A 19406-nucleotide genomic window follows, 5' to 3' on the forward strand; every position below is an offset into this window, starting at 1 on the left:
TTTCTATCGATCGACTGAAACCAGCATACGTCATAAAGAACCCCGATCAAGAAGAAGCACAACAAACTAAAAACTACGCTTATATAACAAGATACGGAAGAGTCTCTAAACAACCCAAACGCTTCGCTGATGGGGGAGCGGTGTAGCAGGTCCGGACATCTCCACTGATGCGTGCGTGCACCGCGCCGCTTGGCGCCTGACTGAGCTACATTTTGATCGCACGTTCCTTATATAGAAGCTGTAGTGACTAGTGAGACGAGTGCTCCGATGTATGGACGGGACCTCCGCGCTGCGCCGCTGACTGCTGCTAACTGAGCTGCAAGACAACGGTTCCTTGCCTTATATAAGCCACACCGTGGTCACACCTGTTGCACGAAACCGCTTGCTGCGCATGCGTCCATCTCGTAGTTTATGATTGGTTATTTGTTAATTATTATGCTCATGTACTCGTCGGTGTAGTTATGTCTTACGCGCCTTAAGATCCTATATAGCAAATACCCTAATAAATGAATTCATGATCACAAAATCGAGTTTTATTCGAATTGCCTAATAACAAAGATATGGACGGCAACAGTATGTATAATAATGAAAAGTACTACTTACCCATTAGACAGCCTATACAGATGAAGTGGCATATGCAGATATGTTACCCGCTTAAATACCTGTATTTTACCAGTCATAGTACCTATACTATGTACTTTTTTTTTTTATTTTTTTTATTCAGATACAAGTTAGCCCTTGACTGCAATCTCACCTGGTGGTAAGTGATGATGCAGTCTAAGATGATAGCGGGCTAACCTGGAAGGGGTATGGCAGTTTTTATTAAACCTGTACCCCTTTGGTTTCTACACGGCATCGTACCGGAACGCTAAATCGCTTGGCGGCACGGCTTTGCCAGTAGGGTGGTAACTAGCCACGGCCGAAGCCTCCCACCAGACAAAACAGTAGTAGTAGTTCATACAGTACATTCAATCTGTACTGTATGAACTATTATCTGTACATGTTGCAATGTTTAACATATAGTTATGTATTCTGTATGTGTTATTTCGATTTGTAACTAGTAATTACTTAATCATCTTCATGATCAACCCATCACCGGCTCGCTACAGAGCATGGGTCTCCTTACAGAGTGAGAAGGGCCATAATCTCCCATGCTGGCCAAGTGGATTGATTGGCATACTTCACACATCTTTCAGGACAGTATAGTGAATGCATGCAGGTTTCCTCACGATGTTTTCCTTCACCTTTAAAGAAAGTGATATTTAATTGCTTAAAACACACATAACTTACACAACTTACGAGGTGTGTATACCTATCTTATCATCATTCAATTCACTTAATTAACTGATTAAAAGCAATGTTTAACATAATATAGTTATGTATTCTGTATAGGTGACGCCTCGCTGTGGCATGACGCCGCGTGCATCGCTGCGGGCTTAGGTGTTCCACGTGAGCGCGAGGCCTTCTACACGTCACGGCTAGACGCGGTGCCTATATGTGTGCTACCAATGCCAGAGCGCAGCTAGCGGATACCCATAGTATGCGACAGGTCAAGATGGCAATCGGGGTATGAGGCTGGGGACGCTCCGCACAGCCGCACGTCACCCCGATTGTCATCTTGACCTGTCGCGTTCTATAGAATGCTGCCGCATCGTTGCCGACGTAGGACGAAAGCGTCAAGCTTGTGCCACCTGAGTAGGTGCGACAGTAGTGCGACAGGTGGGGTTTGAACCGGCGACCCTTCGGATTTCAGTCCACACCTTTAACTGTTGAGCTATTGAGGCTTCTATAATATAGATTTCTTTAGAAATATATTTAATAAAGCGAAATATTTCAGTAAAACGTAAGTTAGCAGCGAATTAACAGTTTCGAAAATTCTAATTTCGGAGGTCGTTCTTCACCATATTTCTGCGGAATCCGGAGGTTTAGATTTTTTTTAAATGTGTAATTAAATGTAATAAAACTATCCTAAAAATTAAGCTCTATTTTATTAGTGGACAACTTATTTGGTAGCGATACTGAGTCCCATAGTCACTTGGGCAATGGCCTTTAACATAATTATGTAAGTAACATTCATATCAAATAATGTGAATTTATTAATATAACTACTTAACTATGTGGATATTAGATAATGCCTGCGACTTCGTCTGCGTGGATTTTATTATTTTAAACATCCCGTGGCAACTCTTTGATTTTTAGGGATAAAAAGTAGCCGTTATGTGATGCAAACTATCTACCCGTCAAAATCGGTGAAGTAGATGGGCCGCGCACTTTCGTATTTATAATATTAGTAGGTATAGAGGTCAATGACCGATTTTATAATCTATTTAATATGTAACAACATAGTCGATTACAATATGGCGTCACACAACTCGTACATCTGTATTTTATCAGTGTTGACACATATGAATATAATCGCACCGCTAAAATATAGAGACAATTTGAGAAAAAACTAGCTTATGCTCGCGATTTCGTCCGCGTGGACTACACACGTTTTGATCCCCTAAGTATTTTACTTTTTTTAACCTTTCTTAGTGGATGTCCACGTTTCCAAATTCCAAATTTCAGCCTGGCCCGTCCAGTAGATTGAGCTGTGCGTTTATAGATCAGTCAAAAATTATTTTTGAAAATTCAGCCCCTAAGGGCGTAAGGTACAATAAGAATTTGGTGTAGTCCGCGTGGACTACACAAATAGGGAAGTCATATTAATGTAAATATATATTTTATTATATTAATATAGTTAGTTATATTAATATAATAAGAAGCATCATGAAACATATAAATGAAACAGGGCAGTAGTTTAAATAATAACAAAATTTATTTACATAAAAATATTACTAGCAGTAGGTACCTAATTAAGATCAATAAATCACATTACTTATAGTATAAGTAGGTACTAACCAATTCAGAACTAGACGACACTCCTTAATACACACAAGAAGTTCATGAATCCTGTAGGATTATCACAGCCTATTACTGAAGCAACTGTCCTGTCGGAAGGAGCACTGTTACTATTTGGTAATAAAGATTGTTCACTTGCAGATACACTTTGAGTTGATGTTGTATCATTTTGATTATCACTGAGCACAGTATCATTCAGCCATGGAAGCCACCTGTATCCGAAATTCGCCGGGTCAGATCGTGGGTCTATTACTGTGGGTACACGTCTCACTCGCTGCGACCATAAGGCGCGCAACCTGCTTGTGAGTAAAGTGGCAACTTTGATACCTCGTTCCCAAAGATCATGACCCTCCGAAGGGTCTTGCAGAACATTGTATAAACAGCCTCGAGCTGAAATGAAAATAAATCTATGAAACACTAGATAATGTAATCTAAATCTTTGTTATCCTGGGTAAAAAGTAGTCTTTGTCACGTTTCAGATCTTTAATTATATTCATGTGAAAATCCTCGTGAATCTGTTATCTTTTGCTTCGTGAATGAAGAACAAAAGCGTACAAAATGGCATGCCATCTCGCAGGAACCGTTTATTGACCCGGAACAAAAAAGTAGCCAATCTCACTCTCCAGGTTTGTAACTATAACCATGCAAATAATCACGTCAGTTCATTGCTCCGTTGCAACGTAATAGAAGGACAAACCAACAAACACACTTTCGCATTTTATAATATAATTAGTATTCACGTATAATAAATTTTACTTTGGAAATGTTTATGCAAACAATACTTACTAGGAGTAGGTTCGCAGGGGATCAGATCTTGAACTCTATCTAATTGTTTGATAGTACTTGCTTTCCTCATTTTGATAACTTCGTCATAATCCAAACATATTCCATAACTTTCAAAAACTTTTGCCACTTCAGAAGACCTAATAGCGGCAAAATAGTCAGGTGGGGGAGCCTTATTAGCCATAAAATTGGCACCATAATACCCATTACTTAAACCTGATACATTCCCAACTATAATTTTATAATCACCCAGTCTATATGAGGCATAAGTATTTGGAACACTGTCATCGAAAGATATCAAAACATCTTTACGTTGAGATTTTCCATCATTTACTATAGCGTCCCATTGATTCACCCCATCTATATCTTTTGTTAATTCCCCTCCGGCGGCTGCCAGAAGAGTTGGCATCCAATCGGTTATATGCATAAGTCCTCGCCATACTCTGGGCTTAAATGACGAATGCCAAATAAAAGCTGGCACTCTAACCGCTCCTTCCCATGGAGTTTGTTTCTTGCCTCTAAAAGGCAGATTGACGCCCCAATTATTAAATTGTCCAACAGTCGGAGCTCCGTTGTCAGACATGAACGTTATTATGGTGTCCTGCAAAATCCCTTTATCTGCAAGTGCTGTTACAACTCTACCGATGCTGCAATCTAAATGTCTCACCATCTCTGGAAAGAACAATATTGGCAAGTGTTTAGTTACATAGTGAAATAAGAAAAGAGTTAAAATATATTCCTATATGTATATACTTATGTTGACGACCTTCCTGGCGCAGTGGTGAGCTCTGTGGTCTTATAAGTGGGAGGTCCCAGTTTCGATTCCTGGCAGGGGCAATTTAGTAATTTCTCATTTTCTAAATTGTCTCTGGTCTGGCTGGTGGGGAATGAGGTGGTGGAGGTTACGACCCGGGCTAGATACCACCAAGCGATTTAGCGTACCGGTACGATGCTGTGTAGAAACTGATAAGGATACTATACCCCTTTTAAGTTAGCCCACTTCCATCTTAGTTTGCATCATCACTTACCACCAGGTCAGATCGCAGTCAGTCAGTCAGCAAGGGCTAACTTGTAATTTAATAAATAAAAAAAATATAGAATATCTATGAACAGGAAAGTCAAAGCTAGTATATAGGTACCTGCATAAAGTCGTCTGTTTGAGTTAGCAATGTGCTGACTCTTCACGGGTGAGTGAAGCGGCGGTTGTAACAGACCGCCTTCGTTGCCGGCGTGAGGCGTGTTATGCGCCAGGTGCAAGAACATCGGACGAGATTCGTTGTACTTCTGGATAACTAAAAAGAAAATTAAGTACCTACTTACAGTAATACAGTAGGGGAGCCCAACAGGAATTACTCGAGCGTCGTGAGGTCTTTTATCAAATAGGTATGCAGGTAGGTCTACCATAATTTTGAGGTTTGTTGTTTTTAATTAGTGTGATTGGAAAAATGACTACTACTACTAACTAATACATTACTAATACTAATACTAATAAAATATAAATGCGAAAGTGTCTGTCTGTCTGTCTGTCTATAACTGTTTTATGGTCCATCCGTTTACCTAATTTTGACGAAAAATACAGAGATAATTTGCATCCCGGGGATTGGAAAATCAAAAAGTTCCCACGGGATTTTTAGAAGCCTAAATGCACGCGAACGAAGTCGGGGATATCATTTAGTTATATGAATAACTAGCTTATGCTCGCGACTTCGTCCGCGTAGACTACACAAATTCAAACCCCTATTTCACCCCTTCAGGTGCTGAATTTTCAAAAATCCTTTCTTATCGGATGGCTATGTCATAAAAGCTATCTGCATTCTGCATGCCAAATTTCAGCCGATCCGTCCAGTAGTTTGAACTGTGCGTTGATAGATCAGTCAGTCAGTCAGTCAGTCACCTTTTTTCCTTTTATATTATTATGTAGATAATAATATTCCTATATTTCATCTTTTTTCGTTTATTTATAAAGTTAACATTTATGTGGTGTTCAGTTAATAAATGATGCGTATGAAATATGAATTATAGAACGATTTAATGAATGCCTTTATATTTAGCGCTCAATTTTAAGTTAAAAGCTCACATTGTTAATTAATTGTTATAATTAATATTAAAACAGTGGAATGTATTGTGGAATTTACACGTGCAGTTGAAAACCATGTGCAAATGGTTTGTGGTACAAAAATCATTGTCATGAAACACACCTAAACATTCGTTGCGGTCAGCTTTACAATTCCTTTCCTATTATTATGTATATGTTATAGTTTAAAGCGCAATTCCACGCGGACGAAGTCGCGGGCATCAGCTAGTAATTAATAATTAAGTTTGGCACTTACTCGATATGGCCCTGTCTGTTAGTGCATCAACACTATACCGTTCTTCCTCATCTTGGGGAACGTCGCCATCGTACATATCTAGTCCGAAATATTGCATGCCACCTGGGAACTATAACAAAGCAATACAAAATTAATATACCTACTTACTATGCACATATTCATAATAAGATATATTACAAGTATATATGAATTAAGGTTTTTCACCCTGCTACACCGTACACGATCCTTGTGATAGATCCACTGAGAAGAAAAATTAGGCTAGGTTATAGAGATTATACCTACAATATACCTACTGTGTATTAGCTCTATCAATTTAAATTTTCGCCTCAACTTGCGTATCTTGCGATTAAAGAAAAAACCAGCCAAGTGCGAGTCAGGGTTCCGTACTACAGTCGTATTTTTGCACGATAATTATATAATTATAGCCTCAATAGCTCAACCGGTATAGGAGTGGACTGAAAACCGGTCAACGGTTCAAATCCCGCCCGTTGCACTCTTGTCGTACCTACTCCTAGCACAAGCCTGACGCTTAATTGGAGAGGAAAGGGGAATATTAGTCATTTAATATGGCTAATATTCTTTAAAAAAAAAAAAAAACTATGATGCATAAAAATAAATAAAAATCTGTTATAGAATGCACAGGTGAAGCCCTTTCATATGATACCCCACTTGATAAAGTTATCTTACTTTGAAAATTTAAAATACCAATTTTTTGTTTATGACCGCAATTTTTTTTTTGTGATGTAACCACAAATTCACAGTTTTCAGATTTTTCCCCTAATGTCTGCTATAAGACCTACCTACCTGCCAAATTTCATGATTCTAGGTCAACGTTAAGTACCCTGTAGGTTTCTTGACAGACCGACAGACAGACAGACAACAAAGTGATCCTATAAGATCTTATCCCTAAAAATAACGTAAATTGGTTCAGAAATCTCGGAAATTTCGGTGTATGTAGGTAGAAAAACACAACTCCTCCTTTTGAAAGTTGAAAGTCGGTTAAAAAGTAGCCTATGTTACTCATTGATTAATCCTCTACTTGTCTGTGAAAGTCTCGTTAAAATAGGTTTAGCCGTTTCGAAGATTAGCCCGTTCACAGATAGACAGAGAGACAAAAATTTTAAAAACGTGTGAATCGGTTATGGTACTCGTACCTACAGTTCAAATAACGAGGTTGTTATTTCGAAATTACAGACAGACACTTCAACTTTATTTATTAGCATAAAAGTATAGATTCACTCACAACTTCGACTTTATTATATGTGTAGAAGTCAACGAAGCCACCTCGCATGCCGTAATGGAAGTCATACCCCCTAGCCATGGGGAGGTACTGCCGCCTGGACATACCTACGTGCCACTTCCCTACCAGATGTGTGCTGTAACCTAGGTCTTTCAGATATGCTGGAAGTAGTCGCTCAGTCAATGGTATACCTCGATCCTCAGAGTTGACAAGAGGTATTCCGTACATCCCTGCAACAATAATAGTTTTAAATACTGAGTAAATTTGTAACAAGTATTTTATAGTCTCATCAATCAGCCTGTTTGCGTCCACTGCTGGACATAGCCTTCCCAAGAGCACGCCACATACGATCCTCCGCCTTCCTCATCCCACCCACTTCCCGCTACCTTCTTAAGGTCGTCAGTCCAGCGGGTTGGAGGACGTGCCACACTGCGCTTGCTGATACGCGGTCTCCATTCCAAAACACGTCTGCCCCATCGGCCATCGGTTCTGCGGCAGACGTGACCTACCCACTGCCACTTCAGCTGGCTAATTCGTTGAGCTATGTCGGTCACTCTGGTTCTCCTACGGATTTCCTCGTTACGGATTTTGTCCCTCAGAGAGATACCAGACATAACCCGCTCCATACCACGCTGAGGGACTTTGAACTTGTGTACAAGGCCAACAGTCAGTGTCCACATTTCAGCGCCATAAGTACGTCATCACAGGTAGGACACACTCATTAAAAACTTTCATCTTTAGGCTTTGGGGTGTCGACAAATTGAAGACTTGACGCAATTTTCCAAATGCTGCCCAGCCCAGCTGTACTTATACTTCTGTCAGTTTCCTTGTCGAAGTTGTTTCAACCAAGTTGTATTACTTGTCCTAGGTACTTAGTTGTATTCTTGAACAACTTCGATATCTCCCTGTCTTACTCCCCATTGAATAGGAATTTTATAGCCTGGTACCCATTATTGATCAATGACATCTCCCTGTTTTTTTAATTTATTAAAGTTAGGCTTGAGTTAAGGTAGAGTCTTCCCTGGGGCCATCAATATTGTTTTGATATTTTCCATCCAAGATATTTTCATACAAGTTTTGTATGAAAATGTCAAACACTATTACTTTAAGCGGTGTGGTAGGTAGAGTAGCGATGATGTAGTAGGTAATAATATTGAGTAGTATCCTCTTAAGTGATGAAGCAGTCTCAAAAATAAAACCCGAACGATAGGTACCTAATCTGAGAGCAGTGTGGGAATTTACTTAACCCGTCCTAATATGTTTTTACTGTGATTAATCTTGATAAATTGTACTAAGCGGAGTGGAGAGGACATGTGTACAATCAACCAATCAGATTTGTAAAAAATGACGTCATGATAATTTTTTCATATCTCCTCTCCGCTCCGGTCCCATTTTAATAGACGACAAAAAAAAATATCAAGTCATCTCTTAAAAATTTGATAGGTCGAATAACAATTCGTAGATTATACACATCTATCTGCTCCACTTCGGTGGAAACCGGGCCTATACGGGCACAGCGAGCATCCCACCACACCGGACAACAGAGGTAATAAAACAAAATGATAATGTAATTGCGCATTACCGTTACACCATCAAAGACATGTTATTATACTACCTTTGGAGGTTGTAACGATCTCTAAATTACACCAGACTGGAAAGCGCAAAGCGTGTAGAACCGATAGTCATATTTCTTCACAGCTTTTAAAGAATTCGCTACGGTAACTTTATAACATTACTGGTGGAGTACCTACATTGAAATTTAGAAATGGTCGTAATAGAGAGAGAGAGAGCCAGCGCGTGCCAGACCTTCGTCTCTACATAGTATAAAATAAATTATTAATCAGATCTGATCTAGTCTTAATCTGATTGGTCGACTATGAGCCGCTACAGGTTGAGATAGCAATCGGGGTATAGCTGTATGAGGCGGGGGCACGCCCTGCACACGCGCACTTCACCCCCGCTTGCCCGCACCGGGTTAACGCAGGGGCTATGCGGGTGTGCGGGGCGTTTCCTCCCCGATTGCCATCTCGACCTGTGTCGGACTTAGAAACGCATCTCCTCTCCTCTCCGCTTAGCTGGAGACCTCGCCTCATCTGAGAGGATCAGTAGGGAGCCGGCTATGGGTTGATCATAATGATGATGATGATGACTAAAGACTTACCTGTCCGCATGGGATATTTGCCAGTGAGCAGCGCTGACCGCGCAGGCGTGCAGATCGCCTCACTGTAATACTGCTGTAGAACTATTCCCCGGGTGGCCAAAGCATCGATGTTTGGCGTTAATATCTGGTCTGATCCGTGGTATGACACATCGTTCCACCCCTGTAAAAAGTTTCTTTTTAGGGTTCCGTACCCGAAAGGTGCCAGGGACCATATTACTGAGCCTCCACTGCCCTTCCGCCTGTCTGTCAGCGTTGATGAACCGTAATAGTTAGAGGGTTGAAGTTTTCAGAGTAGATTTCTCAAAACCTAAATCCACGAGAACGAAGTCGTGGGCATCAGCTAGTTTATAATATGTAAGACAACAACAATTAGGATTAGGATGAGTATTTACCTACAACCTACATCGTAAGTAATAAAAATCGCATAACATTTGATAGATACATACCATATCATCCACCATAATGAACACAATATTAGGACGCGTGTAAGACCACACATTTCCATACAGTAGACTCAGGGAAATCCACCAGCCGCCCCTGAAAAAGAAAATACATCTACAACTCATACCAAAAAAAAAATATTGTTACGCAGCAAAAATTTCAGACTTTTGTCACAGTTCACGACAAGGAACTTATAACAAACGTCGAGCTTGGATGAAATCTTCGACGTCACCAATAGCCTAATATTTGATATAATCTAGTACCTAGCGCCAAATGTAGACCGTAACATTTGCGCCTGCCAGTATAGATGAAGCCTCGACCTTTGTTTGTTTCCTGTCGTGAACTGTACTGAATGACGCCCACAAACCGGTTGCGCATCGGCACAACTGCTTCTGCAAAAGGTCATTCTTAAATATCTACTGTCACAAGAAATGCTCGCGTGGAATGGTAACAAAGATAATGCCTGTTTTCGCGTTGAACAACCAGGCTGATTCCTTGTACAATAAAATTAGCCAGCCCTTCTGTCACCACAAGAAGCAATATTTATTAAACACTAAGTATGAAACATCCCGCAATAATTTGTTGATAGATATTTTCATGTCGCCAGAGTCTCTAAAGTCAATAGCGAACGAAACATAGCTAGCTCTATATACGAATATTTTTAGAAAATTCTACCACAACGTTGTTGTGACCTGTAGGTAGTTTTACTTAAGCAGTCCCAGATTTGATTCTCAGTCGGGGATCCAGGGCTACATTTTGTAAGTCTGGTCAAGTCGTAAGGAGTTGAGACCTCTTCAAGGTTTCCAAATCCAGTCTAACATTAATAAGTGCTGATGTCATTTTTTTTTGTGGGATATTTAAATGCAAATTGCATATTTAATATCAATTCGTGTTATTATACCTGTTTTTACAATAACATGCCCTGCATGCGTGTTTCCGTATGACATTTTAAAATATTGTATGAACAGACCACCTAATCGGTGGTCTATGTAATGTAGGTAGCTGATTTGCAACCCGTTTTAATCGAATTTATTGCATATAAACACTTTAATAGGTAAGCAATTAATCTGATCTCGTGTTTACACTTTCATAATAATAAGTACTAGTTTAGTAAAAGAGTACAAAGTAATAAAATGTAAGTGTGCCAAGAAAATTAATTGTCTCGTGATGACGAGCTAGGCGTTTAAGAACACGAATACCTATAGTAAAATCTTATGACAGAATCGAGGAAAGAAGCTATTCTCACGACGGCAATATTTTACTTTGTTTTATAATGAACAAAAATTTTCGAGGATATATCAAAAGAGTTCAGATCCTATCAAGGCTTCTTAGGAGGAAAACAAGCACAAAATTTTTCTTTGGTGTCTTTGTCCACGCAGTTTTTTCCCGCCGCGCCGCAGAATTCCGTTAGATCCCTCTAGCTAGTGATTAGTCTAAAGCCAATTGTCCACTGGCAACTAGTAACTTCCGCAATTTAACGCAACGACTGTGCATTGTGTCCAAATCAACTTCTACAAGTTTTGTGACTTACAAATAAGTTAAGTTAAAAACTTTTCAGTCAAAGCTTTATTATAAGTAGATACCTACCTACTAAAACTGCCACAAATGCTATTTGGGAGTTCCAGTGCCCATTGGAGTTTTGTCATTGTGTTTTTGAAAGTACTTATAGTAATAGTCCGCGACAGGTTGAGATCGCAATCGGGGTATGAGGCGGGGGGATGCACCGCACGCCCGCACGTCACCCGCGCTCGCCCGCACCAGGTTAGCGCGGGGGATGTGCGGGTGTGCGGGGCGTTACCTCCCTGTTTGCCATCACCACTTGTCACGGACTATACCTACTCATGAGAACAAAGCAAAAGTTTTATTCGTATGAGTCGTTTTCGGTCTTTTGAAATGAATTCGAACAAGATGTCTGTATTAAGTATTTTTAACCGATTCAAAACATGCTCGTGCCTACCTGTTCGAAGAAAACATTGCAGCGTTCAAAAAAGTGAATGGTAAAAAGTCGAAGGTTCACATGCCTTTGTATACCTACACCTGTCTGTGAATTTTTGAAGATAGAAAGAAAAAAAAATTAATATACAAGCGAGAAAAAATCTAAAAATGTATAAACAAGATAATATACCTACTATGCGCAAAAAGCAATCGAAAAATGTTCAGTTTTTAAAATTAAAAAATTTCAATGTTAGGGTGCTGTACCTATAAAGGAAAAAAGAAACCCTTATAGGATCACTTCGTTGACTGTCTGTCTGTTCGTCTGTCGTGTCTGTCCAGAAATCCTATAGGGTACTTCCCGTTGACCTAGAATCATAAAATTTGGTAGGTAGGTGTGATACGCACAAGTAAAGGAATTAATCTGAAAACCGTGAATTTGTGGTACATCACAAAAAAATTAAAGTGTGTTCATGAACAAATAATTAGTATTTTAGATTTTAAAAGTAAGAGAACTATGGGGTAACATAATATTATGAAAAGGCCTTACCTGTAATTTCTAAAACAGATTTTAAATTATTTTTTTCCTAATACCTACTAATAGTTTTTGCTTTATAATTTATATTTGTTTTTTGTTTGTTCTACAAAATATTCTACACGCACGAAGCTAGTGACGCCATGATGAATTCCGACTGTGACGTCACATGGATTGAAGTTTTTTTTTTAAATCTTTTATTAACAGGCTTTTACATTTATGTATGTCAGTCTGGATTGAAGTTGTAATGTATTTCACTTTCGTTAAAAAATGAATGCTGAAATGCAGAATTTACTTAAATGCATTTTTATCGATCGAAAAAAATTGTTGTATGGTGGTATATTATCACTTTAGGATCAAATTAAAACAGTTTTCAAAAAAGGGTAAAATACCCTATCGTGGTCAGTATGTGAAGACGACAAATGTTTGGCAAGTCATACTTATATCTATAAGGGTTGTTGGTAGACAAAAGCCAATACAGATAGGTGTGTACTTACTCGACTTTATAATAGCTGAAATTATTGCTGTAGGTACGCTGCGTAGGTCCTGATGCCCTAATTTCCGGTAATTTTCAAAACTTTAATAAAGCTGTGTGGAAAAAAAAACAAAGAATATAGGTACCTACCTAAACTGAAAGTTACTTACTAGGACTTGTAGCAGACTCTGTGTGCACTTATTCCGCTCTTCCCGGCAAACTACATTCCCGAAGCATGGTTACTTACATTTATTTGTACCTAACCTAATAGCACCACAGACAAGCAAGTGGATTTTTAAAAGGTATTCTGAATATTAATGGTTCCCAAATATGGGACCGTAGGTCCTTAGCCGCGTTGAAGGCAATCATCGAACAACTATCGCCCTTGAAGGTTGGCATCGTAGATTAAATGGCAACATTCCTCGCAAGCCACACTTATTTTTATTTTTACATAAACTCAAAAAAGAAGCTGATTATTCCAATCGTAAAATTTACAGAAGTTTTTTCCTTTTATTGAATAAAAAACCGTAGGTAAAAGCCGAGATTTTCCTAAATTTCGATAAAAAGTACAAAAAGTTTTTAAAAACTTGAGAATAAGCAAATCTAGGCAATATAGTGAAAAATAAATGTCATGAAGTTACTTAAAAATAACATAATCACTTCTACCAGGTGAGATCGCAGTCAAGGGCTAACATAAATCAAGTTTAGCCGATACCTAACATTTCAAATTTTTTTAAAGATTTCTCACTAAGACTAGGTCTAACACCTCTATCATTGTCATTGACAACACGGGATTAAATAATAATTAGATGGTACTTAGCACAGGTACGTCGAATTCACCCAAAAAAGTGACATCTAAACTTGTCTTTTTGTTACCGAAAATGACCTTGCCTCTATTAGCCAAGTTTTTTTTCAGATAAAATAAAATTTTGGTCGTCAGCGTAAAAATGATCTAACACACACTTTTTTTACCAGAACTACGAGTACCTATAATCGGTTTCAATGCCCTTGCGCATTATAGAATTGCGCAATAGATAAACAATTGACAAATCGTTAGTTTCACGTTGGCATCTTTAAAGGCTCCTATGACAAGTAAGGACTCTACCCACCACCAGTTCAGAAAGTAGACTCGATAACATATATATCGGAGATACCGGCAATAAACTGAGAATAAAATCGATAATACATAATATGGTAAACCTAAAAGGATAAACTGACCAAGTATAGGTACATCACAAACCGCCATGGCTTAGGAGATTCAGATTTTGAATTATGTATAGGTTTGCCTTTAAACGTGGACGTATTAGAACTAATATTGTACCTACGTAGTTCAAAAGACTTGAAGACCGGCCTTTTGGGAAGCAGCTGGAACAATGGGAAACCGCTTTGGATTTTACCCATTCGGCTAGTAGTAAGGCCCTACTTACCTAATAATATCGGATTAGAATTTATAAGTGCAAAATATAAAATGAACTAGGTCGTAGTAACTAAGTTCAAACTGTGATATTAAAAATAGCATTGCATTTCTGTAATTATATACTGTTGTCATTGTCGAACACAAAGAGGTCAATTTAATAAGAAAAGATTATAATCAGTTGTTGTGAATTGTGTAAGAAATAAATAATTCACGTTTAATAAGTAACTTGCGTGGGTCGTGTCATAGAATTTCAGAAAATATTATAATATCCTCTACCTTAAATTAATTATGCATTTAACGATTTTATAGAGATAGTAAAATTAAACCAGAAAATTTTAAGAAAACAAAATGTTTGAGAAAATTAAAAAACTACACTTAATTAACTTATAAATAATAGGGAGTTATAGGTACCTACCTAGCGAGTTATTTGATTTTTGTGTAGACATAAATATACGCGCTACCTAGTCTGAAGGTTTTTTAAGGTTTGTTAGTTTTAGCTGATAATTCAACTTTGCGGGTTGGTTCCTGTTTGCGTAAATGGGTCCACTCTAATTATTATAAAGAAGAAAAGAAGGAAAGTAAAACGTTTATTTTTTAAAGCTGTGCCACACATTATTACCAGTTAAACCTAGGGGTTAGGTTATCCCAGCGCCTCTAATACTTGAGCAGTAAAGTCAAAAGACCTCAAGCAGAAGAAGCGCTGGAATAAACTATGTCATGTTATAAAGCAACAAACCGACTTATTTATCGACTTCCCGAAAAACTAGGTTGATCATTATGTTCCTGCTGGAAACGACTAAGTAATCATACATGCTGCTATTTGTAGCAATAGCTAATACTTACTACATTTGAAAAGTACGAAAAGATTATTTCCTAAATAAAATTGACCCTATCGGAAAATTGGTTTCAGGGCCACTAGCTTGCGAGATCTTGCGAGAATACACATACAAGTATATACCGTAAATTAGCAAGTTTCTAATATTTCGCATTATTATCCCATGAATTCGTATCACTTGTTTTATCGGTGAAGGAAAACGTAGTGAGGAAACCTGTAGGTCGATTTCGTAAAACCTGCATTAATCATTATTACAATCTCAATTGTTGTGATTGGCTGAATTTGTGGGATTGTTGTTACAACAATGTATTGTAGCCAATATTGAGCGAGCATCAACCAATCAGAGGTGATTGCGATCGTGACTTTGTAGCTGTCTTTCTACGGCAATCGAGCTGCAGCCTGCAGCATGCCTGAAACTTCTCCATGATGTTCTAAAAGGTGTGTGTTAAAGTTACGTCAACGTCTACCAATCCGAGTCCAACTAGAGTTCATGACCAAACCGTTCTCCTTGTGAGAGGAGTACGCAGTTGTGAGCTGGCGACAGGTTGATAATGATGATGATCTCATGAAAATCACCATCATTATGTAATTAATTGAAGGGGTTCTAAGCCTCAACAATGAAAAGTTAAGAAAGAAAGAAAGGGAGAATATTATTTTACTAGCATTTTCCTGTAACTTTACTTGCCTTTCTAGGAAATTCAGAGCATTCGTTTAAATAAGGCTCAGGAAAAAGGAGGCTAACCAATATGATGCAATCTTGCATTATTTATTTACTACTAGGCAGGATATTACATGTTAATATATTTTAAATATTGACCAAAAACCAAGTGAAATCGGGCCGAAGTGTTTCTTTCATAATCGGAAATCTATTTCGGACGATTTTTCAACGATACGAATACAAAGGTATTATAGGTATACCTACCTTCAGTAAAACAGTATTGTTGTATAGCTTATTAGTAAATCGTTAATCGACCTTATCAGTACCCTTATTATAAATGCGAAAGTGTGTTTGTTTGTTGGTTTGTTGGTTTGGCCTTCAACCACGTCGCAAGTACAACGGATTGACGTGATTTTTTGCATGGGTATAGATAAAGACCTGGAGAGTGACATAGGCTACTTTTTATCCCGGAAAATCAAAGAGTTCCCACGGTATTTTTAAAAAACCTAATTCCAGGCGGACGAAGTCGCGGGCATCAGCTAGTATATAATAATAAAGACAAATGACTAGCCACTTTCCTAAAAATAGTCACAATGAACTTTTATTAGGAGGTAGGTACCTAAGAAAATTAATTACTAACTTTAGTAAACTTCTAATACTTACCTACTGAAAGTAGAAAATCGAATAGGTAACTATGTATCTAAGCGACTGGTTGAAATGGCAATCGGGGATGGAACATCCCGCACAACCACACAACCCCGGCGCTAACCCGGTTTGCGGGGCGTCCCCTGCCTCACACCCATTACCCCGATTGCCATCTCAACCTGTCGCGGACTATATCTGCTATACTTATCTGAAAAACAAAATCATACCTACCTAACAATAATAATCATAATAATTGACTAGGTTTTACCTATGGATTCAATCGCGTGATATTATACATATTACATCTCTCTCTCATCCCATCTCATCTCATTTAATCGCTGACCCACGGGTCTCCTCTTAGGGTGAGATCTATTATAGCGCACTTTGATTTTGCTCAGACTTAAGTTTGAGTTAAAACGAAACAGACGTTATGTGAGAGATATACCTACATCTGCCTCGTTTTAACTCCGTATTAAGTCTAAGCAAAGTCAGAATGCGCTCTAAAGATTTTACCATTAGAATCACAAGGGTTTAGACCATAGGCCACCGCGCTGGCCCAGTGCGGATTGGCAAACTTCACACACTTTTGATAAAAGGAGAACTCTCAGGGTTGCATAGATAACGCAACTCAAAAACCTCTAAATGTTAGAGGTCCGGGATCGAACCGTGGACCCCCTGAATATGAGGCCGACATATTCTTAACCACTAGGCAATCATCACTGTACGTGTATATTTTACGATGACGATATTTTTCATTTAATTGCTCACGATTAACTGAAAACAATGGAAATGATCTTCACCTTATCAAGTGCATTTGTAGGGTTTCGTACCCAAAGGGTAAAAACGGAGCCCTATTAATGTTACTCTGCTGTCTGTTCGTCGGTCTGTCCGCCAGTCACAGATCTCTAGCTCATAGACAAAATGAGTTACAGACCTGAAATTTTAGTATTTTGGTGTAGAACGTTTACTCAAAACCAAATATTGAATTAGAAATTCAATTAAATTATTTTTCAGGGGGGCTCCCATACATGAAAAAAGGAGCCGGATTTTTTTTTACCCTAGCATGTATCATTGTTTATGGCTTATTGAGTAGAGTACGAATTATATACATATTTTTTATTTTATTTAAAAAAAGTATATTTCCTTATTGAGGCCGATAAAGTTGTCAGTTTTAGACCATATTTTTTGTGATTGGAACTATGTCAAAAACTAAATTAGTTCGGAATATGAAATTTTAGTAAGTATATTATGGGTACCATATGCCTACTGCATTTAAACAATAAATAAGCCTGAATATAATAAAATAGTTTGTAACCCAAAACAAAACGAACAATTTTTGGGGTTTTCTTTCACGGTTTGATGCGATGTTCTAACTCGGAAAAGAAATATTTCATGGGTAGTACCCATAATATGATGTTCATAATCATGCTTACGGAACCCTAAAACAGCGAGGTCCGACTCACACTTGACCAGTATTTTTATCAATATTTGTTTATGTACTAAGTGAATAAGAATAAATTAATCAGTTAACTGAGTTTATTTCGTGTACCCTTGTACACTTAGGTATTATACTGCACAAAAAAAGTATGTAGGTAAGTACTTTAATGTTAAAATTTATTATTAGGTATACCTACGAACCTAATTACTTTCATTATGTAATATTTATTATTACAAGCCTATAGGTAAAGGTGCGGATATTCTTCATTATGTAAATGCGGGGTCGTAGAGAAAATAGTGCCGACATTCGGCGATAAGCGCCTAATGATGTTATATGACTGTGTTATCACTGAGGGCATTTGCATAACATAAACATTAGTTTCTCACATAAATCTTCCCTGAATTACCTAATGAAAACTACAATAACGCAAATAATAAAAGGGTGGGCTGAAGCCTGAAATCTAAATCTTCTCGGTAAAAAAACATTCCGAACCAGTACCTAGTAGATGCATTTGACGATTCAAAAGTATGTAGAGACTTCTAAAAATTTAATTGATTAAAAAATATTTTGATTTTGATTTTGAAATGGTTAACTTCAAACTCTTTCTTGTAACGACAGTTAATGAGGTTCGCTCGAGTCAGAGGAAGGATTAATCTTACACACCAATTAATAAATTAATCACATTTAAAAAGCATGTCTATCTTTATTATTGCCTTACCAATTGAACACCTTTCCGTTTCCCATGCTTGATGCAACTACAGTGCCTCGCGTGATAAGTAGCGTAATATTTAAAACATTTCCATGATAAAAAGTTCCATCCACTTGTAAAAAATACAAATAAAACAATTTCGCGCACTTGAGCACCTGTACGTCGCTACAGATGCAGTTACGTTACAGAACACCGGCTCACGCAAACCTGTAGCAGACACAGTACTGAAGCCTTGAAGGTTAGCGGCAAAGGACTGTTGCAAAATTATTCACACTATTGTTAGTGGGTTCAATAAAACCAATTGGCTATCGATAGTAAGTATTTTCTATCCGATTATCTGATCTACCCAATTTACTGCGCAAATTTTGGCAACATCGGTTTTGCAGCATGCGCAGAGTAGGTAACCTAGAGTGAGGGAACTCTCGGTTTAATCCTGAATCGACGATATGTCAATTACTAAGGCTATGTGACGTGAAATCAAAGAAAAATAGGGCTACCTTAGGGCTTACCTAGCGTCAAATGTACTAGAACATAAATTTTGAGGCCTGCCTGTGACTGTCGTGAACTGTGGCGCAACTTTACTGGTAGAGTAGTAACTATAGCCGCAACAAAAACCTCCTACTACGGAACAAAACCAATTTAGAAATAATAAATTCTTTAGGTGATAGAGCCTGCTGAAAATCGAGTGCGGGACCACCCACGTCTTGTTAGGTCACTGAGGCCACAGCCACAGAGTACCACAATGTAGGTATACATTGAATATTGGCCAAAGCCCACACCACTGCGCCAGGGAGGTTATTACTTTACCCACATAATTTAACATAGGTATACTTACTTACCTTGTGTTAAATAATGCAAATTACTTCATTTGTTATATTATGTTATGACATTTACCTACTTGTACCT

At 38.2% G+C, this 19406-nt stretch overlaps 1 protein-coding gene across 2 annotated transcripts; it reads right to left on the reverse strand.

Annotated features, from left to right (window-relative positions):
- Window positions 1–2802: 2802 nt before the first annotated feature.
- On the reverse strand, window positions 2803–18691 carry LOC117986874 (arylsulfatase B-like). Of its 2 annotated transcripts, none has more exons than XM_069502072.1 (8): window positions 18510–18691; window positions 9862–9952; window positions 9416–9575; window positions 7366–7484; window positions 6015–6123; window positions 4824–4976; window positions 3688–4356; window positions 2803–3291 (listed from the first exon to the last, which is right to left on the reverse strand). In XM_069502072.1, the coding sequence occupies exons 1-8, from the start codon at window positions 18533–18535 to the stop codon at window positions 2912–2914; spliced, it is 1707 nt and encodes a 568-aa protein (XP_069358173.1). In that variant the 5' UTR covers window positions 18536–18691; the 3' UTR covers window positions 2803–2911. The 2 variants fall into 2 exon arrangements, with proteins under 2 accessions (XP_069358173.1, XP_034829685.1); XM_034973794.2 differs by having other exon boundaries at window positions 7258–7484.
- Window positions 18692–19406: the final 715 nt, after the last annotated feature.

The sequence above is a fragment of the Maniola hyperantus genome, chromosome 12 (assembly GCF_902806685.2).
Source record: "Maniola hyperantus chromosome 12, iAphHyp1.2, whole genome shotgun sequence".
Classification (NCBI taxonomy): Eukaryota; Metazoa; Arthropoda; class Insecta; order Lepidoptera; family Nymphalidae; genus Maniola; species Maniola hyperantus.